Source organism: Eurytemora carolleeae, unplaced genomic scaffold, assembly GCF_000591075.1.
Source record: "Eurytemora carolleeae unplaced genomic scaffold, Eaff_2.0 scaffold28, whole genome shotgun sequence".
Taxonomy (NCBI): Eukaryota; Metazoa; Arthropoda; class Copepoda; order Calanoida; family Temoridae; genus Eurytemora; species Eurytemora carolleeae.
Window position 1 is genome coordinate 285,396 of NW_019396147.1, and position 27,962 is coordinate 313,357.

Here is a 27,962-nt window from a genome sequence, read left to right on the forward strand (position 1 = left end):
GATTGTACATTCATTCGGATTAGAATATCATGGCTCATGGATGTATATTTATAATTGTACATAGTGGTCGGTGTTTATATCAATACGATGAAGACGACTTTTCTATTCAAGTTTTGTCTTTTAACAAACTTTTTTCAAATTACAAGTTTACAAGAAAACAGAAAAGCTGTTAATTGATGCTTCATTTTGTTTCCATGTGTGTGTATGTATACCATTCTGTTTGGAAGCTTGGTAGAAATCAAAAATTAAAATCGAAAGTCCACAAAGTATTTCAGCCTATTCGGTTCAGCCTTGCCAGCTATAGGCAACATATATATATGAATGTCTTGTTTTATGATATAGATATATGTACATATATGTACATATATAGACATATATAGACATATATAGACAGATATATATCGACATATAGATCCGAAAAACACAATTGCGTATTGTTAAATAGAAGTTAAGAATTAGTATGATATAAATATATATATATATATATATTATACTTTTTTAGTGGATTAGCTTTCTCCTCAGTTATAAAACCTTTGACTAGTAGAGGTGTTCCAATGCATATTGGAATTATATGAAAACATTGCTGCGATATAATCTTTATCTATCTGTAGTTCATAATATTTTTACATTCTGTGTAGGTGTGTAAAATTTACATTTTTAATAAAAAAAAATAAAAATAAGTTGAATACAGTATTGGTTGGCTTGAAGAAATATAAAATAGTTCGATAGTTTAAAGAATGTTAAGTTTGTATAAAAAAATGTAAACCACCACGTCATCGTTACTTAAAAATGAAAACTTCGGTTTTGATTTGTAAATTTCAACTCTTTTTAATATTATGAAAAAAGTACCTATTCCTCGAATAGATGCTGCGTTAATTGAAGACGACTTTAAAGACATTTCTTATAACTCCCATGTTTATTGGAACAGTCTGTATAGTATGTAATACAGTTGAATGTGAAGAAGGAAAACAGTTTGAATTAACAGTCATCATATTTTCTGTGAAGAGGTATTTTCTTAACTTTAAACTGTAAACACTATAAAGCTCTAGATATTTCAAACCGTGGTGATAACATTGTGCAATTACTACGTCAGAGACTTTATTTATTCAGGGTTCAGCTCAACCCACACTATACTTTCTCTCCACCACTCCAGTAATACACACACAACACTATGGCGGAGCAAGCTGAACCTGAATCCGGAGAATCTTGTAGTGAAACCTTGTTTTTAGCAGAAACAAACTCCCAATCCGTCCTGCCGAAGGATATAAAGGTTGGAACTGAAATATGCAAGTTTTATCTTGTAAACAAATGCAGGTTCGGAGATGAATGTCTGAACCTGCATGAAGGGGAGGTTAAAGAAGGAAAGAAGAAATCAAAGAAACCTGTGGAAAATTCGGAGAAAAAAGAAAAGGGAAAGAAACCTTCGATGAAAACTGCTCTGGATGTGATCAAGAGAATTAAGTGGGATTCAGATTTTACTCAGGTGAGTCATAATTCAAAACTTGTCTTCTTTGAAGACGACTTTTAGTAACGTAATATATTAATGAAAAATAATTTACAAGGTTAACATAAACTGAGACCTCAGAGAAGACTGTACGAAGTTTACATTTGCTATTCCTTAAATTCAAAATTCCTAGCAACAGTAAATTGTTTATTTTCATTAAATAAGTCTTTAAAAGACAATATTCAATGCAGAAGACTTTATCTATAGAATCCTCATATTTAAGAGTTTAAGGTCGTCTTTACAGTCTCATCCGTCGAATTAGTAACTCTGTATGTCTTTATATTAAATTTATTCGATTAAAAATATCCTTTATTTTTTGTTTAGGAATATTTTGTTGTTGGATATCTGGACAGATTCCTTGGCGTCGTAGAAGAACAGTTTACAGCATTTGTTTGGGAGGATCTTGCAACCTTGGACTGGGACGTTCTTGCAATTCCACAGCATAGGATACAGTACTTCAAGTAGGAATATTTACATAGGATACAATACTTCAAGTAGGAATATTTACATAGAATACAATAATTCAAGTAGGAATATTTACATAGGATACAATACTTCAAGTAGGAATTTTTACATAGAATACAATACTTCAAGTAGGAAAATGTACATAGAAGACAGTATTTCAAGTAAGAATATTTACATAGGATACAATACTTCAAGTAGGAATATTTACATAGAATACAATACTTCAAGTAGGAATATTTACATAGGATACAATACTTCAAGTAGAAATATTTACATAGAATACAATAATTCAAGTAGGAATATTTACACAGGATACAATACTTCAAGTAGGAATATTTACATAGGATACAAAACTTCAAGTAGGAATATTTACATAGCATACAGTATTTCAAGTAAGAATATTTACATAGGATACAATACTTCAAGTAGGAATATTTACATAGCATACAGTATTTCAAGTAAGAATATTTACATACAGTTAAACCCTAAATGAACCATACATCGAGAGAATTTATCAAATGTCGTCTTGACAATTTTTCAATGGGTTTAATACTATATTACGTAAATCTCAGTATTTGCGAACATAAATAAAAAGCCATAAATAATTAAAAAACTAATTATCTGCAACATTCCATTATCAGAAAGTGAAGAATATAACATTTGCGGAATTCTTTCGATTGTATGGCTTATTAGGGTTTAACTGTAGAATACAGTTTTCGAAGTGTAGGAATTTTTACATGGGATACAGTATTTCAAATGGGAATATTTTCATATGATACATTATTTCAAGTAGGAATTTTTACATACAGTGGTAGGCGATAACATCAATACAATGAAGACGACTTTATGAGTATCCATGCGGTTTAACAGCTTGATATAAATCAAAATTGAAATCGAAAGTCGTCTTCACTGTATTGATAACATCGCCTACCACTTTAGCATTACAGTATTCACTAATTAGTAAAAACATTATTTTTATCTGAAATATCTTAATCCTTGTATCGGATATTTGATCAGATAGATACATTAAAATAACCTAGACAAATCATTAAAAGATAAAATAATAAAAGACGATATTTGTCATGAATATTATAATTACGGGTATTGCAGTTAAGCAAGAAGGTACTGACTACTCATGTACATGGTGAGCCCCAAAAAACTGTGGAAGAGGAAGACGATATTAAATCCATTTATGGCATTTTATGTGGTTAAAGCATATAGTTTTACCAGTCTCTTAAAGATTCCCCAATTATGTGAAATGTGTCTGTGTACACTGCACAACAGTCGTCTTCCTGTTTCCCAGTTCTGTGGGTTGTATATGAAAACTTCCTGATTACCAGTTCTGTGGGTTGTACATGAAAACATTCTGTTTCCCAGTTCTGTGGGTTGTATATGAAAACTTCCTGATTACCAGTTCTGTGGGTTGTATATGAAAACATTCTGTTTCCCAGTTCTGTGGGTTGTATATGAAAACTTCCTGTTCCCAGTTCTGTGGGTTGTATATGAAAACTTCCTGTTTCCCAGTTCTGTGGGTTGTATATGAAAACTTCCTGTTTCCCAGTTCTGTTGGTTGTATATGAAAACTTCCTGTTTCCGAGTTCTGTGGCTTGTATATGAAAACTAATACTAAGTGTTCTTGATTATGGATTCATTTATCAAATACTTTATATTTAGGTACAAAAATGCCAAGGTTTGGGATAAAAATGAGAGATTGGACATCGTTTTTGGGAGCACAGGAAGCAAGGTTGGAATTCTGGAGTTTATGGATCAAGTTGACACAAACATCAGAGACAATCCAAGTCCTGACCTGGATTCAGATTCAGATTCAGATTCAGACTCAGAGAACGGAGAAACTAAAATAAATTTCAAACCTCAAAACCATGAGCAAACCCATACCCGGATACTGGAGGAGGACAGGTCAACTCATTTCCTCGCCTTGAAGATTAATTGTAAAAATCTTAAATCTGAGTTGGTGAAGGTTCAGGAAACCTTGGTTAGTAAAGAGGAGATTCTCCGAGATTGTTGTATGAAGGAAGGTTTGTTTCACATGACTCTGGGTATGTTTAGACTAATGGATATCCAGGGTATACAACTAGCTGTAGATATGGTTGAGAGTATAAAAGAAGAAGCTGAAAAGATTCTAAAAGCCGGAGATAACACTTTGGAAGTTAAACACTTGAACAACTTCGGACACAGAGTTCTCTATGCTGAAATACATCCCAAGGATCCTGTGTTGTTTAAGAATTTTATCGAGTTTATCAAAACTAAATTTGAGTCTTTAGGGGAGAAGGTGCAGAGCACAAACAGCTTCGATTTTATTCCTCACATCACCCTGGCCAAGGTTTCAAGACCAATATCGAGGATTCGAAGATCCCAGTTCATCGATGAATCCTTTTATGACGGGTTTAAAGATAAATACTTTGGAGCTCAAGGTTTGGATAATCTTCAACTTTGTATAATTGAGAGTTCGACCAGGTTCGATGGATTCTACACAACCTTGGCTCATGTTAATTTGTAATATTTTGTGTCCAGTTGCATTTAAAAATAAATTTCATCAGGATTAGGATTGAAATATAGGAGAGTTGGAGAGTAGGAGAGTAGGAGAGTAGGAGAGTAGGAGAGTAGGAGAGTAGGAGAGTAGGAGAGTAGGAGAGTAGGAGAGTAGGAGAGTAGGAGAGTAGGAGAGTAGGAGAGTAGGAGAGTAGGAGAGTGGGAGAGTAGGAGAGTAGGAGAGCAGAAAGTAGGAGAGTAGGAGGATAGGAAAATAGAAAAGTAGGAGAATAAGAGAGTAGGAGGAGAGGAGAGTTTGTATGTGAAGAAGGTTTGAATTGCAGATGAAGATTAAATATATCAGATTTTCTTGAACATATTTATGAATTATATGAATGTCGGAACTTGACATAAATTTCAGGTTGGATTCAAATCTTTGTACGAATGGTTCGCCGCTAAACTTCTTATCGTGTTGGATAACATGACAAAAAAGTTCCAACAGATAAAATGTAGAACGGAGTCAAGAATTCCCACGGACAGATCAGATAGAGGAGATGCTGAGCGTGAGAACATAGGCATCATATATGCAGGGACGTAGACATAGTATCGGAGGGATTGAAGAGATAGATTCAGAGGGTTTAAAGCCACATCATCAGAGGGGTTGAAAAGACAGGATCATAGGGGTTGTAGAGACAGGAGCAGAGGGGTTGAAGATAGGATAAGAGGGGTTGTAGAAAAAGGATCAAAGGAGTTGTAGAGACAGGGTCAGAGAGGTTGCAGAGACGTTTCAGAGGGATTGTAAAGACAGGATCAGAGGGGTTGAAGAGACAGGATCAGGTGGGTTATAGAGACAGGATCAAAGATGTTGTAGAGACATATAGGTTGTAGAGACAGGATCAGAGGGGTTGTTGAGACAGTTTCAGAGGCGTTGTAGAAATAGGATCAGAGGTATTTTAGAGACCGGATCAGAGGGGTTGTAGTAATGGGATCAGAGGGGTTGTAGAGATAGGATCAGAGGGTTTAAGAGACAGGATCAGAGGGGATTAAGAGACAGGATCAGAGGGGTTGTAGAGACAGGATCAGAGGGGATTAAGAGACAGGATCAGAGGGGTTGTAGAGACAGGATCAGAGGGGTTGTAGAGACAGGATCAGAGGGGTTGTAGAGACAGGATCAGAGGGGTTGTAGAGACGGGATCAGAGAGGTTGTAGAAACAGGAACAGAGGGAATTGTAGAAACAGGAGCAGAGGGGTTGTAGAGACCGTTTCAGAGGGGTTGTAGAGACAGGATTAGAGTAATTTTAGAGACAGGATAAGAATCTAGAATAGGTTTGATCAAGGATGAATTAAATCCAGAAAAGATTGGATCAAGAATGGATCGAATCAAGAATATGTTGGATCAAGAATAGATAGAAACTGGAACAGGTTGTATCATAGAATTTAATTTAGAATACGTTGGATCAAGGATGAATTGAATCTCGATTTGGTTGGATCAAGTATGAATTGAATCAAGAATAGGTTGGATTAATGGGAGGATTGGTTCAAGAATAGATTCTATGACGAATGTTTAGGATCAGGAATAGGTTGGATTAAGAATTGATCAAGGGTAGGAGTTTGTTTCGCGACTAAATGGTCTCGATTTGTTGATGAAACGTCCCTGGAGTTTATAATCTGATGATGGAACAGGAGAGCAGGCGTTTTTTACGTCGCTTTACAGAGTTAGCATTATTCGTCCCTGTATCATGGTCTTCAGTATCATGCTAGGTCGGGGTCAGAGGTGGTTCGTACTCATCAACAGGGATAAAAAAAATTTACATTATTTTAACTTAAATACTTAATTTTTACTTTTTTAAATGTTTCCCAACTCTTCTTCCATCACTGTTTTTAAATTAAATTATAGATATTTTTAACTTAAAATTAAAATTTTAACTCAAAATTATATTTTATTCATTAATATTTCCTTCGTTATTTAACCTATACCTCTTACCCCATACGTCATTTTATTTTTCATTTTATCATTTTATTCCATTAAAATATCCCAATTTATCATTTTATTCCATTAAAATATCCCATTTTATCATTTTATTTCATTAAAATATCCCATTTTATCATTTTATTCCATTAAAATATCCCATTTTATCATTTTATTCCATTAAAATATCCCATTATATCATTTTATTCCATTAAAATATCCCATTTTATAATTTTATTCCATTAAAATATCCCATTTTATCATTGTATTCCATTAAAATATCCAATTTTTTCATTTTATTTCATTAAAATATCCCGTTGTATCGGCATTTTTATCTTATTTCCTCAATGTTTGTATCCTACCGATCTTATTTTAGAAAATCTTTAAATAATGTTCTCTTTTTTTTCATTTTATCTTTTTTTCATTTCATCTTTTGCTTTTAATACTTTATTTTTCCTCAAATAGATGTTGCTTTTCATCAATCTTGTTTGAAGCGAATACTCCATTTTAAGTAGTTTAATAGCATATCTTAAATTTTAATAAATCTTTTATAAATCCAATGTTTATGAAACTTTTTTTAATCCATTGTTAATGCTTTGTTGAGCGTATACCACGCTTTAACCTGTATCCTACAGGGTTGCTCAAAAAGGATGAGACTTTAATGATTAACTTTTTTATGTTTTAACGGTTTAAAGGTTGAATTTTTAACAATACAGATTTTGTTCAGAAATCTAGAAATGCAAAAATGCGGTGAACCTTGAATTTAAATATTTCAAACTAAACCAGCTCCATACAGTCGTCTCTGAAGTCTTATTCTTTGAGGTTAACCCTGTACATAAACTGTATATAAACTGTGTATACGTTTTTATTATATATATATATATATATATACTTAGTGTCGAGGGTCAGTGGGGCCGGGGAGGGTGAGCGGGGTCAAGCGTTGGAAAATATATATAGTCGGGGGGCGTGAGATGCGGAGGGGTGGAGAGGGGAGGGGGGTTGCGAGGGAGAGGTGGATGTGGGGAGGGATGCATTTGACGAGTTGAAAGGGGGGGGGAGGATGAAACTTTAGAAATTATTGAACATGGCTTAAAAACCTTATTTTTTTTCTGGATTTAGAATTTGTTTTTGAGGATTAAGTAGTTTCGATAATATTTCTTCTAAATGAAATTTTGTACTTTTCATTGAAACTCAGTTTTTTCTTTCCAATTCCTAAAGTTTCGATCTCTGGGGTTTAAAAAGAGGTCGGGTTCAGCAGGTCACAATCTAGGGTTTACAATGAGAAAATTTGTTTCATCCAAATCACGGAAATTGTTGTAAAAACAAGAAAGTAACTTTTTTAAAACTATTTAAGTTTTTAAAAAAATATGGGTTGTCATGCAAAGTGTCAAAACTTTGACCCTGTGATTAAGATTTAAATTAAATAATTGAGATATTTGTGTAAAAATAATTATGAATGAAAAACCCTGCCATAATCCTAATCTAATTGACACAAACCACAGTATTTAAATAGAAAACTAGAACTGACATAAGGTTTTTTGGATTAATTTTTTTGTTAAAATGTTTGAAACGATCTGTCCGCGTGTCTAGGTTTCCAATATCTGTAAATACTATAATTTGATCAAATCTTGAATATGCTGCGGCCCTGCCATCATATTCTGATCCAATTGTTAAATTTTGCCAAAAAAGTTCAAACTCTCTGATTCCCAGGCTTCTGGTTTAGGGCCCTGATCTTTATCTTGTTTGTCCAATTTGTCGGTTAAATATAGAATTGAACGGATTAGTTGTTTACAAACGTTGACTTAAGTTTAAATAATTATATATTTGTCCTTTTTGTCGTTTTTAAATTTCTAAACTATAAGAGTCCTTCGGTTAGATGAGATGGTTTAGAAGATAACCCTGGACCTTTGTAAAATGTCCGCGCTACCAGACTACGCTATTTGCATTTTCTGGTTTTTAGCCAAACCAGCACTTAATCCTTAACCCTACTTCATATATTATCTAAAGTGCAAAACATTCACGGTTTTAAAGAATAAACTAGGGCACGCAGAGGCGCTTAACGTCTTCAGTATTCTAATTTAAAGATACTGTAAACATTTTTTATATGCGAGGAATAATCACTACCTTGTTACTTAATTCTACATAATTTCCCTCCCTCACTCCCTCCCCTCCTCCCTCCCTCTAAATAAACCTTCTACTATAAAAGCCTTCTAGGACGCTTGTGCCCCCTTTCTAAAACAAATATAAACAAATTCTCTACTAAACAAGCCCTTTCTTTTTAACACAGCTGTTACTCTTCATTTTTCTTCGTTCTCCAAAACATGAATATTTCGGGCAAACTTTTTTTCAAATTGGACCATTCATAACCCCTTTCTTCAGTCATGTCAGTTGACACAAAAAAATTGGTCCCGATTGTAATAAGTCTGTCTAAGCGTTAGTTTCAAGCGAATCGAAGATAACAAATTCCGTTTTACATGACGGAAACCAACTTGAAGTTTTGCTTGACGGAAATCAACTTGAAGTTGTACATGACGGAAACCAACTTGAAGTTTTACTTGACGGAAACCAACTTGAAGTTTTACATGACGGAAACCAACTTGAAGTTTTACATGATAGAAACCAACTTGAAGTCTTACATGACGGAAACCAACTTGAAGATTTAAATGACGGAAACCAACTTGAAGTTTTACATGACAGAAACCAACTTGAAGTTTTACATGACGGAATCCAAACTGAAGTTTTAAATGAGGGAAACCAACTTGAAGTTTTACATGACAGAAACCAACTTGAAGTTTAACATGACAGAAATCAACTTGAAGTTTAACATGACAGAAATCAACTTGAAGTTTTACATGACAGAAACCAACTTGAAGTTTTACATGACGGAAACCAACCTGAAGTTTTAAATGAGGGAAACCAACTTGAAGTTTTACATTACAGAAACCAACTTGAAGTTGTACATGACGGAAACCAACTTGAAGTTTTACATGACGGAAACCAACCTGAAGTTTTACATGACGGAAACCAACTTGAAGTTTTACATGACGGAAACCAACTTGAAGTTTAACATGACAGAAACCAACTTGAAGTTTTTCATGACGGAAACCAACTTGAAGTTGTACATGACGGAAACCAACTTGAAGTTTCACATGACGGAAACCAACTTGAAGTTGAAACCAGAAATTGGACTGACGCATATTCAAAGATAATTTCCTTGGTAACTGGAGGTGCTTCAAAAAAATTAATTCAAATAACGATTGTTTAATTAATAATTTCGTTATACATTTCAAAAAGATAGAGAACAGAGAGTTTCCCGAATGTTTGCTTATGTGAAAAGTATAAATCATTAAACTGCAGTACAGTTTACAGTGTACAGTGTACATTACAGTTTGCAGTGTACAGTGTACAGTGTACAGTGTACAGTGTACAGTGCAGTAAGTATTTTCTGAACATTTTCTGTACATTTTAGGTTAATCTCTAATCTCTAGAATTCCAGGCCTCTCACTGTGAGAATTTCCATAAGGAGTGTGAGAGCCTGTATCACCTCGTGAGAACGCAACCTACACTTCTAAACTCAGATCCGTGGCTCCGGGTCCCAGGATCAGCTTGGAGAATCCGACTAGGATTGGTTGGTTCCCACGCAGTCCCTGAATAACCTGCCGGGCTGGGATCAATTATACTGGGCGAGACTTGATAACCGCATTAATAGTATGTAACCGGTCAAAATCCACCTGTTGGACTAAGGGAACGAAGGGGAACCAGGAACCATGACCGAATGAATTCAAGTTTTCACACAGTATAAACAGCATCATCCCCCCCCCATACCCTAGCTCTCACATGTAGATTGCCTCTACTCAACCCTAAAATATATCAAATTTCTAGAATAATCTCCTATTGGCATCTTTACCCTCTTGGCATCTTTACCTCATCTCAAAGTTTCTCCTCCACCTATCCAACCCTTTCATCTTTCCATCCATTAGCTTATCCCATCGAATCTCTATTTCTCCACTTATTGCACTTTAGCTAACTTATTCCACCATACCTAACGTATCCCCCTCATCCACTTATCCTTCCTCATCCTCTTTCTCCACTTACTCCGCCTCATCCACTTATATCACCTTATCCACTTTTACCACTTTATCCTCTTATACCACCTCATCCACTTATACCACTTTATCCACTTATACCATCTCATCCACTTATACCACCTCATCCACTTATACCACCTAATCCACTTATATCACCTTATCCACTTTTACCACTTTATCCACTTATACCACCTCATCCACTTTTCCCATCTTATTCTATATTCTTCTAATTATCCCACCTCTTCCACTCATTCAACCTACTCCTCTTTTAATACTCTCATCCAACTTACCCTCTGATCATCCAACCCTCCCACTCATCAAAGTTAGTCCACTCATGCATATCTCTCTTCTTTTCATATTTATTACTTGTCCCTCCTAACTTTTAATTAGAATTTATTTAAACTCTCATCCAAATCCATCCAATTCAACTCAATCATTCTTAAAACATCCTTCTTTCATCCCATTTTCCTTCATTTGATATTACAAGAAAGCCTATAAGCGATGATATTTTTTATAAAAAAAAGCAAGTCAGAGAACCTGTGGATGAGCTCCGGATCAAACAAGCCGAAACCTTTTACTCAGACCCGAAACCAACCCCTGTTCGAACCAGCCGACAACATAAGCTATAAATTTCTTTAAACGTTTTTCATGCTAAACTAAACTAGACTAAACTAAACTAAACTAAACTAAACTAAACTAAACTAAACTAAACTAAACTAAACTAAACTAAACTAAACTAAACTAAACTAAACTAAACTAAACTAATCTCTAACTTATCTCTATATATCGGCGTTTACCTAAATTATCTCTATATATCAGTGTTACATAAGATTTCTCAATGTATGCGTTTCTACAGAATATATCTCAATGTATCCATGTCCATTCAAGATATCTTAATGTATCCATGTCTACCAAAGATATCTTAATGTGTCCGTTTCTATACCTAAGATATATCTATGTATCCGTGTCTACCTAAAATATCTCAATGTATCCGCGCGTGTCTACCTTAATATCTCAATGTTTCCGTGTCTACCTAAAATACCTTAATGTATCCATGTCTACCTAAGATATCCCATTGTATCCTTATCTCATAAGATTTCACAATGTATGCGTGTCTACCTAATATATCTCAATGTATCTGTGTCTACCTATGATATCTTAATGTATCCATGTCTACCTAAGATATCGAATTGTATCCTTGTCTAACCAAGATATATCTATCTCAATGTATCCGTGTCTACCTTAGATATCTCAATATATACGTGTCTACCTTAGATATCTCAATGTATCCGTGTCTACCTAAGATATCCCATTGTATCCTTATCTCATAAGATTTCTCATTGTATCAATGTCTACCTAAATATCTAAATATATCCGTGTCTACGTAAGATATCTCAATGTAATCGTGTCTAAATATCTCAATGTATACTTGTCTACCTAAGATATATCATAAGTGTATCTCAATTTGTCAGTGTCTACCTTAGGTATCTCTTTAAGTCTATAATATCTAAATCTATCAGTGTCTACCTAAAATATCTCTTTAAGTCTATAATATCTAAATCTATCTCTATTTGTTCGATTCTACTTAAAATATTTCAATCAATCGATTCTACCAGAGATATCTATTTGTAATCATATCTGAGATTTCTTGTTATTATTTAATAATTTAATTAGAGTTTCAAGAATATTTCAATGTCATCATTAACTAAATTTTATCAACTATGTACTATGTATTTCTATTACCTATAATATTTGTGTATATCCCAGTCTCCATGTCTACCTAAGACCTATACCCCTGAGGCTATGAACTAGGGTGGGATGGGAGAAGGCTGAGAGCTTGAGTTCCCACGGATACCAATCCTATCAAACTGGACACAACCTTGGTACTTGGTTCAACCTTTTATTCTAACATTGGACATATTTTAATCCATCCTCTCATCCCATGGTAGGAAAATGTAAATTGTGAGACTGGTTTCTTGATCTAATATTACAAGAATGATGGATTTGAAGGGTTTCTAAGAAACTAAATTGTATTGGCACTTATCTCTGTATAATGATATCAAAAGAGCATTAAAATGGCAAATCTGCCGGAACTCCGTTTTAAAATTATGAAAGAGTTAAATAATAAGAAATTAACAATTTATTTGTTTCATAAATGTATACATACATATATAATATACAGAAAACACATGTGTGAATGCACACTATTCATATAACAAATACATGAAATTTAACATAGATCTTGTGGACGGAAATACTTAATATTTTACTTTGTGATTAGTGACTTTAGATATTGCAGTTTAAGTTTATAGGTTTCATAGATCTTCAAGAGCTAGTAGATATTCAAACTACTCACAACCCTTGATAGACTTGACAGAACCTAGTTTTCTTGTTAGACCCCCTTGTATTGGACCGTTTATCACAACCAAACATTGCATGGATCAGAATGAGGAAGACGATCTGAATGAATTACACGAATTTCGGGCCGAATTTAACGGTTTGAATTCAACCCGAAACTTGAATGGCACTAAATATCCAGGTTTGACGCAGGGTTCTATCTCCGGGGGCAGCATCGGAGCACACAGAGGAGGACCTCCTGAACCCCGCTATAGGAAGCATAGTGTAGAGTAGACCAACCATCCCTAGAACTGAGTTGAGTATCTGCTCCGTACCTAACCATCAGCTGAACAAGATTCAGATCTCCGCTCATACAGAAACTCTGAAGAGGAGTTTGTCCGACTGAATCGTATTGGTTGATATTGATACAGTGGCTGGAGGATCGAAGCAGATCTTCTAATTCTTGATAGTTCCTCTGCTCTACCAGAATATCAAATTTCTTCTGCAGGACGGAATCATATTCACTCCTGTGTGTGGATTTGGGCATAGGACGGAGAAGGGTTGTATCCGTCCTTGCAGGGTACAGGGGTTCCAACCTTTCTTCATAAATGTTCTTATACCTAGAAATATAATAAAATTTCTGTAAATCCTAAATATCAAATTTTAACTTGTAAAATTGATAATCCAAAAATAAGATTTGAATGCTCTGAACGCGAAAGACAATTTAAAATTGAAGATTAAGGATAAGTTGAATTTGTTCTAAAGATTGTTGTTTACCTGTAGGAGGATGTTTCAGGTGAGTGGGGGGAGGAGGGGGAGGGGCAGGAGGGAGAGGGGGCGGGACTGGGGTCAGATCCCACACTCATCTGTGAAACTGAGCTGGCTGGGGAATGGGCAGTCTCATCCAAACAATAGAAATTCATCCTGAGCTATATCAAGTACCCGGAGCTGAGTAAACCTTAAAAATAAATGATATATTGAACTTGTTTCTGAGTTTACACAATACACATATGTCAACATTGGTAAAAATCTAGGGTTTCAGTGTAAACATGTGTTAGGGAAGCCGGTATAATATCGTTGAGGGGGTATTTACCAACTTAAATTGACATACAAGCAATTCAATCTTTACAATTGTAAAATAAGTGTGAAGGAAGGAATTATTACCTGTAAAAGGATCGTAACTATGGTTGGATTTTTCCGCAGATTTAGCTGAAGGTTGCTTCTGCTCGTCGTAAAGACTCTGAACGGTGAACGAAGTGGTGAAGGCAGGTTGAGAATATCTCAAGGTAGGGGCAGGAGACGCTTCGGAGCACAGGGGGCGGATCCCTGCACTTAGAGTGCCGAGTAGCAACTGTGAACTGTCAAAGAGAAGAGAGGAATTGACCCGGCCCGAACCCAGCTCAGGTGTTCCCACGCCTTTACGGGTTAAACATTTTCTTTTCTTTTCCTACTTATAGTTTATTTTATATTCTCTTTTTATATTCGCCAGAGAGATTTGATTTGTCTTATTTGCAGGGTCGGATTAAAGAGAATAAGAAGCTGTATCAAGAGATTATACGTTAGCTGAAAGTATTCTTTCGTTGAATTTGAACTTAACCATGTTAACTAGATTATACAAAGTACGATGCAAGCTACGAAATGCAGTTCAAATAAGCTTGCATTTTATAGAATCTCAAGTATTTGAAACTTTTATAAATGCATTTAATTGCGCGTTGCATATGTGTCCTACATTGTGCACCAGTGCAAAATGCATTTAGCGTAAGGGGGGGGGGCATTGAACTTGTATAAAAGTCGTAGAAGAATTGGTAAATATATCTATCTCAGCCAATATCATACATCACGAAACCTTGAGTCCGTCCTTATTCTTTATTTGATTTCCTTCATCTATATTGTACATTGTTCCTCATTGAAATTCAAATTGGTTTTTGAATCAATGTTTCAGCAAAACCTTCCCCCTTCCAAATAATATAAGTTTGAAATATCAAAGGTTTACGACATAGGGTTCAAAAGATATAGGGATTAGAAAATCAGAGGTTGTGGCAAAAACTCAACTCCTTTATTCAATTTCCATGTTATTTCTTCAAACGTTTGAAAAATAATAATTTGCAATTTTAATTTTGTTCTTCACGTCAATGCAAGCACACCTAAATGGTTGAATTTTGTGTTAAGAAAAACTCAAAATTTTGTACATACAAAATTCATTTAGAAAAGCATTGGAATACAAAGAAAAACGTCCTTAATAACGAAAAAATCGTTGGATAGGATTGATAATGGTTTCTGGGAGGAAAGAAGTTCTTGTTGAATGTGTTTCCTGTTAAATGTATGAGGTTGTATCCTAACAGAGTTTGATGCGTGTGTGTTCCAATATATAATATATACCTAGAGATGAAGAATGGTTGTCCTTCTCCTCGAGAGCGTATCAAGAACGGATTAGGGTTTGGGTTCAAGTTTCCCACGATGAGCTAACTCCAACCGACCAGTTCTCCTGAACCTTAATATTAACCAGTTCTATTGAAGTAAGAAAGAAAGAAGAGAGGTTTTCCCTAAGCAGTGAAAAACATAAACCTAACTTTTCATCATGTTTTGTAAGGCTCAGTGTTAACGTGAATACAAATATAAGTTCTCGGTTGAAAACTAGAAGGGATTAAAATTGTATTTATTGGTGGGACTACAATGTTTGGTGAGAGTGGGGAGGGGGGTATCAATGGATTAGTCGGGTTTCTATTAATAGCAAGATATTTATGGTTTTACCGTCGGACACTGGACCCGAGATCAAGGTTCGGAATAAACCTAGAATAATCCCATGGTAAACTAACGTCCTGAGAACTTCAACTCCTGGGAACTACTCCTGGATAAAAGAAGAGGAGATTCATATCCGTTCCTTCAGAAGGAGCCGAACCTTTATACCCAACATTAAATTCCAATCAGAACATTTCCAACGCTTTACAAAACATAACGCTAAATTAATTATCCTAATTTTTCTTTTGTTGACGTTCAAACGTTCAAGAGCGGAAAAATTCTAGTAAATCTACCAAATCAAATTAATATTTATTCTTCAAGATTAGTAAAAACGTTAATAATGTATTTTTATTTCAAATGAACTATTCTTTAAAAATTACTATTTGTCTTTACCAACCTACTCTATTCTATTCTAAAGTTTTAAAGAAGCTGTGGAAAAGGTCTGAAAAGATTTACTCGCTAAAACGCTGTTCCCCAAATACTTCTCACTTTAATTTGAGAAATGAGCATATTTTATTACACATATTCCATTTGAACTGTCTGTGGGACTTAAGTGAGTTTTTTTTTACAAAATTTCGGATAAATTCCACAAGAAAAAATATCAGTAATTTTCTCCCTCCCAGCGCCCCTTATTGTGAGTTTACAACGAGTGGGATTTTTGGAATTTTTACATTTTCAAGAGTCCTCATTACCTAAACTACCGAGATACGGAGTAAGGATTGCTTGAGGGTTTAAGGACCTGTTCTAGGGTTTAAATACATGTGAACTAGAACCTACTTTAGTGTGAAAATAACCAGGCATAGGTTGGGTTGGTCATCTCAAGCCACCACCTTGCTTTGCCCCACACATCAAATTAAAATTCCTTTCCCAAATCACTTTACACATTCTTTATCTGGTGTGCGGGTAGACTGGAGCAAGAAGGTTCCCACGGTACCGGCTTCTCGCCAGTTCAAACCTAACTCTGGAGCTGGCAACACCGACACTGCTCTTACAGCCGAATCCTGAATCCAGATAATACAACATGATTGTTATTCAAACACCAACTGAGATTAATCAAAAAATGACAATGAAGAGAAAAGGCGAGGACTCCGGAGTAAGTTTCAAGAAACCTTGTTACCGAGGAACTATCTACGAGAAAATGCTCTCTCCTATTTCTCCTTCTTTAACACTTCCGATCAAAACAAGAATTTGCGAATCCTCTGAGAGATTTATCAACAGATCTCTGCAGAAAGAACTTTTTCAGCTTTTAGAAAATTCCAATGAGACGGAACTAAAGGATTTTTTATTAAAGAACAGTGATAAGATTGATATTAATCAGTATGGGGAGGACGGAGTAACACCGCTTCAGCTTGTCTGCCAGTCCGGAGGAGAAGTAGGAGTTGCTCGAACCTTGATTGGATACGGAGCTGATGTAAGATTGACCTCTAGAGACGGCTGGTCAGCTGTGCATATGGCAACATTTTCCGGAAACACAAGATTAATGCTTTATATTTTATCCTGTAGAGTATAGAAATATTTTATTTTGTTTTAAATGAATATTCATCTCTGAACCTAGAAGAAAATTCTCCAGTAACACTTTGGTGCAATTATAACACAAAATTTGTCAACTTTAGTGTTAGAATATATATATTTTTTATTATTAAAAAGTTGTTGATTTATTCTTGAAAATAAAAATTCATAAATGTTTCATTTTTATTAATTTATTTTTATGAAGTTGTCAGAAGTATAAATGTTCGCTAATATTTGGTCCGTTCTTAGTTTATAGTTTGCGGATTTCTTATCTTTTCAGTTAAAGATACTAAGATAAGGACAGGGTCTTAATTGAGCAAGTAGTTCTCACAGATTTGTTCTCAGAGTATAGATTATCTGTGTATGCAGAAAATGTATAGAAAATAATAAGGATCCTTGTGTTTTTACAACAACTGCCGCATATTAAATTAAAATAAATCACACACAAAATAACTTTTGAAATCGGGACTTGATGTTAATCAGATATAATAAAAAGGCATACGCAATAGAGTTCTGAAAAATACTTTTAGGACTGTATACTGTGAAACGTAGAATCTGGATTATAGAATGAAGTCTGTAGAATGTAGGCCAAAGATTGTAGACTGTAGACTTAGACTGTACACTGTACACTGTACACTGTAGACAGTAAACAGTAGACAGTAGACAGTAGACTGTAAACTGTAGACAGTAGACTGTAGACTGTAGACAGTAAACTGTATACTGGAGACTGTAGACTGTATTTTACAGACTCTAAACTGTTGACTAGACTGTAGACTGTGGACTGTAGACTGTAGACTGTAGACTGTAGACTGTAGACTATAGACTGTAGACTGTAAACTGTAAACTGTAGACTGTAGACTGTAGACTGTAGACTGTAGGTTGGAGCATGTATACTGTTTTGTACTATTATATTCTTTCTTTAGGTTTCTGGGTCTCTCTAAGATCTCCAAATCTTAACAATCTCATCCTAGCTTTAGGGTTCTTGTTTCCCCCAAGATTTCATCTTTCCATTCTTGCAAGAGGTTTTCCGTTCTTCTCAGGTCTTATCTCCAAGATTAAACTATTCTATCCTTACTGTAGGGTTCTAGGTTTTCCCTAAGATCAAAAAATAAACTATTAGCAAGGGTTCTTGATTCTCCTATGGTCTCTCTCCAACATTATACTATTCTATCCTTACTGAAGGATTCTTAGTTTTCCTAAGGTCTCATTTCCAAGATTATATTATTATATCCTTACTAGTTAAGGGTTCTTGGTTTCTCCTACGATTTCATCTCTAATATTATACTATTCTTGGTTCTCCTAAGGACTCATTTCCAAGATTAAACTATTTTATCCTAAATGTAGGGTTCTTGGTGTTCCTAAGGTCTCATCTCCAACATTAAATTATTCTGTCCCAACTGTAGGGTTCTTGGTGTTCCTAAGGTCTCATCTCCAACATTAAATTATTCTGTCCCAACTGTAGGGTTCTTGGTTCCCCTAAGGTCTCATCTCCAACATTATATTTCTCTCTGTCCCAGCTGTAGGGTTCTTAGTTCTCCTAAGGTCTCATCTCCAACATTATATTTCTCTGTCCTAACTGTAGGGTTCTTGGTGTTCCTAAGGTCTCATCTCCAACATTATATTTCTCTGTCCTAGCTGTATGGTTCTTGCTTCTCCTAAGATCTCATCTTTAACATTAAATTATTCTGTCCCAATTGTAGGGTTCTTGGTTCTCCTAAGGTTTCTAGGTTCACAGCTGAATTCCTTTTATAAATGTTTGAAATGAGTCTCTAATTCCTTAAACTCTAATTCACGAAGAAAGAATCTTAGATTTTCATTAAACAATGCGAACCATGGCTGAAATGTTAGAATACATTACTGGGGCCTGGGAAATATTTTCACAAGCTTAGAAAGAAACCATTACAATCTAGATATTCAAATATTTCTTTGTTGGATTTAAAAATATTTTGAGATATGCTTTTAGGATATATACGAAATATATTCCGTACATGAAATATAAATTCATGCTATATTTCTAGGCATTCTGAATATATTTGTTATATGTCAAAGTTATATTTCTAAATGTTCAGAATATATTTCTAGATATTCAGAATATATTTCTAGATATTCAGAATATATTTCTAGATATCTAGAACATTCAGTTTATAGTTATGTTTTTATCAGTCCAAGCTTTCAATTAACTTCATTTTTGCCAGGTTTATGAGTACAGAGTAACTGAATAGATCTGAGCTCTCCTGTTCAATATCCCACCCTGAGCTACTGTCTGAACCCTGCAGGGATCCTATCCTAATCCTTTATTTGAAATTATAATTGGGTTTACTGATTAGTATATTATGTAAATGTAATGGTTGAGACAAGCACCCTTCAGACTGGATTAGGCAAACAATTTTATTTATTTATTCATGAAATATATGAGTGCAGTAGTTGATAGTAGTTAAAGTAGTAGAAGGAGTAGTCCCTACTTTCAATATGAATCCATATTCCTTGAATATATACATATTTAATCAAATTCTACAATATAAGCACTCTTCCCACGTTCCCAGTCTTAAACAGATACTTTATTTAATTTGTTTTCCGAAGGGTGAGAAGGACGTTCTATCGCTGATTTACTCGGAAAATATTTTTCCTTTCTCTATTCAAGTTGAAACCATTGTCAACAAGTTTAGCATTGTATTCAACCCTGGTACAGTGGAATTTATCCGATATACCTACATCCTTTCATTCCACCCTACCTTACACATAGTTCTGTATACTGTACCTAGATACATATACTCTACAGTATACATCCTTTCATCCCACCCTACCCCAAGGTACCTTACCTTACACATAGTTCTGTATAGTGTACCTAAATAAGATACTCTACAATATACATCCTTTCATCCCACATAGTGCTTTATACTGTACATAGATACATATACTTTACAACATACATCCTTTCATTCCACCCTACCCTCCACATAGTGCTGTATACCGTACCTAGATACATATACTTTATAACATACATACTTTCATTCCACCCTACCCTACACATAGTGCTGTATACTGTACTGTACCTAGATACGTACAGATACTTTATAGTATAAATCCTTTCATAGATATAATTCTGAGGTTCAATTATATTTCTCTTTACCAGATACAATATATTACAATACCATACCAGATACAATATATTACAATACCATGCCAGATACAATATATTACAATACCATACCAGATACAATAAACTCTACTGCATCAGATAAATTTTACTCCACTCAAACAGATTCGATAATATTATACAGTACACATTTGTATACTCCTCTTTAAAATGTATACTCTACTGCATCATACCAGATACAATATACTCTACTACATCATACCAGATTCAATACACTCCTCTGCATCAAACCAGATACAATATACTCTATTGCATCATACCAGATGCAATATACTCTACTGCATCATATCAGATACAATATATTCCACTACACATTACAAGATACAATATACTCTACTGCATCATATCAGATACAATATATTCCACTACACATTACAAGATACAATATACTCTACTAATATACTCTACTATCAGATAAAGTATACTCCACTGTTCCAGAATTAATTTAAATATAATCATACCAGATGCAGTATAGTATACTACCTATACCAAAAACAATGTCCACAAGAAGGATACAGATACCAGATGGTTAAGAAGAATGGTTTAAGAAGGATCCTGAGAAAGATTTGACAATAAAAAGGATTCTCACGCGGTAAGAACTACTGGGAATCTTAATTCTGAAAGTCTGCCAAGTTTTCCCAAAACTAATGAATTTATTCACTCATGGTTCACAATAATCCTGAGAACATTTAGAAGCCTCTAACCAGGAAACAAAGACAAAAATGGAGAGAAATCTTTTCAAATGGTTCTATAGTCTATACCATGGATATCCTATTGGAAACCTTTAATAGTAAAGTATGTTGATCAAAGATTATCTATATTATTAACAAAGTAAGGGAGAACTACGGGTAACAATTTGTGACCTCGTAACTCCTATATCTTGAATTTTTCACCCAATAAGGATGAAATTAAACTTGTTGGTTTCATAACCAGTCAAAATAAACTTTAATGACAACCTGAAACTCTTAAATGATAATCTGATGAATAAGTATTGTTGAAAAAAAAATGAAAAAATGGGCTGAATTTTTTTGTGAACACTCAGGGGTGGCGGGGGGTGTTATAGGCTAAAAAAATTCGAAATTTTTTTCTTTTAAATATTTTTTTCAAAATATTTATTTAAATTTTTTTTACGGGTAACGCCGGGCCCTTTAGCTAATCTTCTATATAATAAAACAAGACATTCGTATTTAGATATATGTTGCGTATAGCCGGCAAAACGGCTGAACCGATTGGGATGAAATTTTTGTTTTCCACGGGCAACGCCGGGCCCTTCAGCTAGTTATACATGAAACAGTCCAGAATTTGAATTGTTTTCAAAAATTTGTAACTTTTACATATGTTTCAAATATATCGTCGACGTTATCAGTCCAAAATCAATAAGAAATTGAATGAATAAAGACAGGATCCCAAGATATTTTTAACAGTTTTCGGCGGAAATCTAGCCAATAATAACTCGTTGGACAAACCCTGTCATTATGGCAGTGTTAATACCATCTCAGAGCAAACCGTCCTAAACCAACCCCATCCTGTTTCAAATATTTCAAACCCCTTACTGGTAATTGGGTCATTTTAAGAAATAATTGCTGTGATATAATTTTGATTTTGATATAAATTGACACTCATATTTTTATACAAAAAAACGTCCAAATCACCCTTCAGATGTTTTAAACGTTTTCTGCTATTTCATATAAAAATTCTTTTTCAATTCCTGTGATTAAAACTGATATTTAAACCAATATCAAGTGATAGGTTCCTTACTTCAGAAAACTAAGTTTTAAACCTTAGATTGTCAAGATAAGATATTCTAAACCAACTAAGTTCACATGATTAGGTTCCCCAAACCTTAGGAAACTAATTTCTTAAGATAAGGTTCCAAAACCTTAGGAAACTAGGTTCTCAAGATAAGGTTCCCAAACATTAGGAAACGAGATTCTCAACAAACCAAGTTCTCAACCAACTGGGTTCTCAAGATTAGGTTCCCCTGCCCTTAGGCAACTAGGTTCTCAAGATAAAGTTCCCCAAACCTTAGAGAACTAGGTTTTCAAGATGAGATATACTAAATCTCAGAAAACCAGGCTCTCAACCAACTACAGTGATAACCAGAAAACTCTTTAATAGGAAGTCGACTTTTAAACTCAAGTTATGACTTTTAATAACGCATAAAACATGAGGCACAACAATTGTGCAATGTAAACAGACCCATTTTACTTAATAAGTAATTTAATAAAGCTATTTGCTGTAAACAACATCAAATGCACTTCATAAATGCTACAACGTCGTTTTCATATTCGTCAGTTTTCTGGTTATGACTGTAGTTTCTCAAGATTAGGTTCCCCTAACCTTAGGAAACTAGGTTCTCAAGAGTAAGTTCCCCTAACCTTAGGCAACTAGGTTCTCAGCAAACTAAGTTCTCAAGATTAGGTTCCCCTGCCCTTAGGCAACTATAGGTTCTCAAGATAAAGTTCCCCAAACCTTAGAGAACTAGGTTGTCAAGATGAGATATACTAAATCTCAGAAAACCAGGTTCTCAACCAACTAAGTTCTCAAGATTAGGTTCCCCTAACCTTAGGAAACTAGGTTCTCAAGATTAGGTTCCCCAAACCTTAGGAAACTAGGTTCTCAATTTAAGGTTCTCAAACCTTAGGAACCTAGGTTCTCAAGATTAGGTTCCCTAACCCTAGGAAACTAGGTTCTCAAGTTAAGGTTCTCAAACCTTAGAAAACCAGGTTCTCAAGATTAGGTTCCCATAACCTTAGAAAACTAGGTTCTCAAGCAACTAGGTTCTTAAGATTAGGTTCCCCTAACCCAAGGAAACTAGGTTCTCAAGTTAAGGTTCTCAAACCTTAGAAAAAGTGACGGTTGGCAAAGTTGACACTGTGATATGTCACCACAAGACAGTTCCCACGATGGAATGACCTTGAGTAAAAATTGTTGTTAAAATCTACCACAAGATGGCAGGACTGATATGAACCAACATAAGCATACCAGAAATACCAATCCCACCAATTTAGTTGCAAGACATAAACAAATAAAGGTGTTCCAAGCTTAAACCCTTCAAAATAATGAGTTTCCCTTTCAGCTGTCATACCAAACATAATATATTGATATATATATATTATAGATCACAATGATATTCCCAGGACTAAGGTATTCGCCGCAAAATATTATTTTAGAGTTCCATGTTATTAGAATATCTATATTTGGATCTACATTCCATAATATTCTAATCAGATGGAATACAACAGAGGGAGGGAGCAGGTAGAGAAGGGGTGAAGAGAGGGAGGTAGCAGGTAGATTAGTGGTATAGAGAGGGAGGGAGCAGGTAGTGGAGGGGTATAGAGAGGGAGGGAGCAAGTAGAGAAGTAGTGTAGAAAGGGAGGGAGCAGGTAAAGAAGGAGTGTAGAAAGAGAGGGAGGGAGCAGGTAGAGAATGGGTGTAGAGAGGGAGGGAGCAGGTAAATAATTGGTGTAGAGATGGAGGGAGCAGGTAAAGAATGGGTGTAGAGAGGGAGATAGCAGGTAGAAAAGGGATTTAAAGAGGGAGAAGGTAAAGAAGGGGTGTAGAGAGGGAAGGAGCAGGTAGAGAAGGGGAGTAGACTATAGAAAGGGAGGGACCAGGTAGAGAAGGGATGTAGATTATTAAGAGGGAGGGAACAGGCAGAGAAGGGGTATAGAGAGGGAGAGCAGGTAGAGAAGGGATGTAGATTATTAAGAGGGAGGGAACAGGCAGAGAAGGGGTGTAGAGAGCAGGCATAAAAAGGGTGTAGACTTTATAGAGGAAGGGAGAAGCTAGAAACAGGTCCAAGAGTGAGCAGAGAGTCAGGGAGTGAGCAGGTAATGAAGGGGTATAGAGAGGGAGGAAGCAGGTGGAGAAGGGGTGTAGACTATAGAGAAGGAGGTAGATGTAGAAAGGGAGATAGAAAGTGAAGACTATTGTGATATGGGATGGGTGAGGGATGGAACATTGTGGTAGAGGGAGAGAGGGAAGGGTTGGATGAAAAGTTTCTCACGTGAATTCTATTTTTACAACCAAGAGCCAGCAATGTAGATAGAAGGTGTTCTTTACTCTAGGGTTAGATCTGAGGTTAGAACCTTGACAGATGATTGGAGAATCATGATACCAACAAAACCTGGTTAATAAACCAGGCAGATTAGAGACAATACCCTCAATGCTCAACCATGGGAACCTAGAAGAAATACGAATTCGGAACTAGGTTGTCTTACTAGATAATACACTAGATAAATATATAGCCAAAGTTAAATTCATGGATATTCCAGTAATGTTGATAGATTATTCACTAGATAAATTAAGTCAGAGTTAAATTCATGGATTCTCCAGCAGTGTTGATAGAATTTACAGTAGATAAATATATAGTCGGAGTTAAATTCATGCATACTCCAGTAGTGGTGATAGATTATTCAGTAGATAACTGTATAGTCGGAGTTAAATTCATGCATACTCCAGTAGTGTTCATAGATAATACAGTAGATAAATTAAGTCAGAGAGATAAATTCATGCATACTCCAGTAGTGTTGATAGAAAATACAGTAGATAAATATATAGCCGGAGTTAAATACATGCATACTCCAGTAGTGTTGATAGATAATAAAGCAGATAAATTGTGTCAGAATTTGGTTCTGTAGTGATGATAATATCGACCTAAAAGGTTTTTAATTGAAATAATCAATGTTTATATTGCGTCTCATTAGCAATTCAATTCCCTTCATCAATCATATTCTCCCCTTCAATTTAAATTTATTATTTAATGATAAGAACTGGACTGTAATTGAATTGTGGTTTGCATCATTATATTAACGATATACAGGCTTCAGATCATTTAGGACCTATTTCGCCACAAGGCCCAAACTAATAAAGTAGGGACTGCAAACCTATTCATGGATTCTTTATAATATAATATATTTAATGTTTTTTCGTCTCTTTTTTACATTCTACATAAATCCATTCAAACTAAAACCATTTAAAAAAATCTTTTTTCTTGGTCAAAAGAATTGAATTGTGCAGTTCCTAGCCTCGTATCCCAATTAATATATATATTTGGGCAGAGTGGAATACATGGTTCTCACGCCTTCGCTTATACTCATCTTAACTTCAACAGTTCCATCATCAACTGAACCCAGAGCCAACAGCTCAATCACGGAACTAAAGTTAGTTTAATCTTGGAACTAGGATTAGTTTGATCTTAAAGCTAGGATTAGTTTGATCTTAGAGCTAGGATTAGTTTAATCTTAGAGCTAGGATTAGTTTAATCTTAGAACTAGGATTAGTTTAATCTTAGAACTAGAATTAGTTTAATCTTGGAACTAGGATTAGTTTAATCTTGGAACTAGGATTAGTTTAATCTTGGAACTAGGATAAGTTTAATCTTGGAACTAGGATTAGTTTAATCTTGGAACTAGGATTAGTTTAATACTGGAACTAGGATTAGTTTAATCTTGGAACTAGAATTAGTTTTTTCTTGCATAAAGTATAAGTTTAAGCTTGAAATAGGATTTTTTAATGTTTTAACTCCAATTAGTGTAAGTTTATTTCTTAACTAAAAATATCTTTGTTGGTGATTCTGGTAGCTTAATCCGTATGGTACTATTAAGATTTAAATTGAAAAGTCGACCTTGGAAAGAGCATGGATTAATTGTTTACTCTAAATTGTTTTCATTATTAAAAACCTTCCTTTTTAAAGGCTATTAACTTTTGATTTGAACAAAATTAAGGTTTTTTCTCTTTAATCACTTATTAAGTTTGACTTTTGTATCATTTTAAAGATTTTACCTAAACCTGGATAAAGTGTTAATCAGTAATTACAGGACAAGAAGAGTAATATTTCTAGGTTTGTATTGTTGAGATTACTCCAGGATGTTGAGATTACTCCAGGACAAGAAGAGTAATATTTCTAGGTTTGTATTGTTGAGATTACTCCAGGAAATTATCAAGATTAGACACACCTCAAACTTCTCCGGAGTTAATAACTTAACACTACCCCAGTACCCCACCCACATCGTTTTTTATCTGACTTTGGTATACAAAAATGACAGCATTGGACGGGCTGCAATGAATCGTATTCTAATAAATTTGCCAAAACTCTAAAAATAATTTATTAAATAAAAAAAGTTAAAAACACTTTTGCAATGGTATATGCCCCGCACAATAATAATTTTTCTTTCTCAAACTAACTAAATTTGAAATTATTTGAAAAAATAAGAAGATTAAAAAAAATTCTGTTTAACAATCCGGCCGTTTGTTCTTGAAAATGGAAATAATAAGAATATTGAAACAAAAGAAAAACTGTCCAGCTAATACCATGATGAAAAAAAACAGATTATTGTCTCTTTAACTCATTTCCTTTATATTTGTTCTTGAACGAATATATCTTACTTCAGGGATAAAAAGAAGAGGGGAGGGTTACCAGGGGGTTGGGGAACACCGGACAAGCATGAGAATTTCCCGGTATGGAATGTTAAATTACACAGTTTTTCTTTCATGATTAATTTTCAAAATAAACAAAAACTATTTTTGAAAATTAGTGTTTTACATTAAAGGTACAATATCCATGCAGCACATTCTTTCTGTATTAAGCTGTTTTAACAAAATAGTTATTTGAAGACCATGAAGTAAGTTCTGTTTTATATTTACATAAAATTAAATTGTTAAAAGTTCGTTTACACAGCATCCACATATTTTCTGGAAAATATCTAGTTTTTCAACGATATTAGATGTCTAAATAGACGAGTTTTCTTTTTGCTTACAATTTTTTACAAAAAAATAAAGTTTGAAATGACAATGGATATTCTCCAGGTTTTTATTGTGTTCCCAGGATTGGTCTGGGAAGGCTCCGTCCCAAGGTTCGGGTTTGGTATATCTCTGTGTATATATGGGAACATGGAGAAATCCCACGGATTTCACTCAAATCCCACGCTGGGGAGATTCTACTAACCAAACCTGGGAATACAACAACAACACAGGGTTATTTACAACCCTTATACAGCTCATATTCATATAAATATATATTTTATATTCAATAAATAATATATAGAAACATTTATGTGAATTCATGCAATAAAAATATGTTTATAAATACTTATATAAACAACGGATCGAATATAATGTACGAAACAAAAATTATTTTTTAATTTTAAAACGATATGCATTGTATAAGATTATAAATATGAAATGTGAAATCATTTACACTTCCCTGTGAAGCACAGTTTTTGGGTTTACTCAGTACTCAAAACGTTATCATAAACAATAAACTTCTACACTCAATGCATGTTGCAGGGTGAAAAAAGTTAGCAGTCCCTTTGGAGGTTGTTATATTATCGAATAAGCATCTTATAAATATGGTTTCAAAATGTCCACGCAACATCTGAGCCCAATGGAAATTTAGTTGGTTTTCGGAGAGGATACACAGGGAACATTATAGTTTTTTCCATCACCAACCATAATTTTAAAATAGAATTTTACAATGTTCCAGATTTAATAATAACAATCTATAAAATATAATGTTTTCTTCTAAAATTAATAATTATGTTTTTACAACATACATTTTCTCCTTATACACCTATAAACACGCTGCTTTGGTCGAGGTTCGGGTTTCATGTGTTGGAATACTCCGGAGTTCTTGCATAACAAGGTTTGAAACCTGAAACTTAAACTCAGGCCTGAACTAAACCTAGAGAGAAGAACTGATCA

General features: G+C 34.6%; 3 protein-coding genes across 3 annotated transcripts; 2 read left to right on the forward strand and 1 right to left on the reverse strand.

The window, feature by feature from the left end:
- Window positions 1-1,027: 1,027 nt before the first annotated feature.
- On the forward strand, window positions 1,028-4,532 carry LOC111696339 (uncharacterized). Its single transcript, XM_023465924.1, has 3 exons — window positions 1,028-1,483; window positions 1,829-1,965; window positions 3,644-4,532. The coding sequence occupies exons 1-3, from the start codon at window positions 1,172-1,174 to the stop codon at window positions 4,485-4,487; spliced, it is 1,293 nt and encodes a 430-aa protein (XP_023321692.1). The 5' UTR covers window positions 1,028-1,171; the 3' UTR covers window positions 4,488-4,532.
- Window positions 4,533-12,643: 8,111 nt separating this feature from the next.
- Window positions 12,644-14,328, reverse strand: LOC111696354 (notch-regulated ankyrin repeat-containing protein B). Its single transcript, XM_023465946.1, has 3 exons — window positions 14,018-14,328; window positions 13,631-13,811; window positions 12,644-13,473 (listed from the first exon to the last, which is right to left on the reverse strand). Exons 2-3 carry the CDS (start codon window positions 13,774-13,776, stop codon window positions 13,071-13,073), a joined length of 549 nt encoding a protein of 182 aa, XP_023321714.1. The 5' UTR covers window positions 13,777-13,811; window positions 14,018-14,328; the 3' UTR covers window positions 12,644-13,070.
- A 1,998-nt stretch (window positions 14,329-16,326) lies between these two features.
- LOC111696356 (notch-regulated ankyrin repeat-containing protein B) lies at window positions 16,327-17,281 on the forward strand. The gene has a single exon (XM_023465948.1). The coding sequence runs from the start codon at window positions 16,614-16,616 to the stop codon at window positions 17,100-17,102; it is 489 nt and encodes a 162-aa protein (XP_023321716.1). The 5' UTR covers window positions 16,327-16,613; the 3' UTR covers window positions 17,103-17,281.
- The last annotated feature ends 10,681 nt before the right edge of the window (window positions 17,282-27,962 follow it).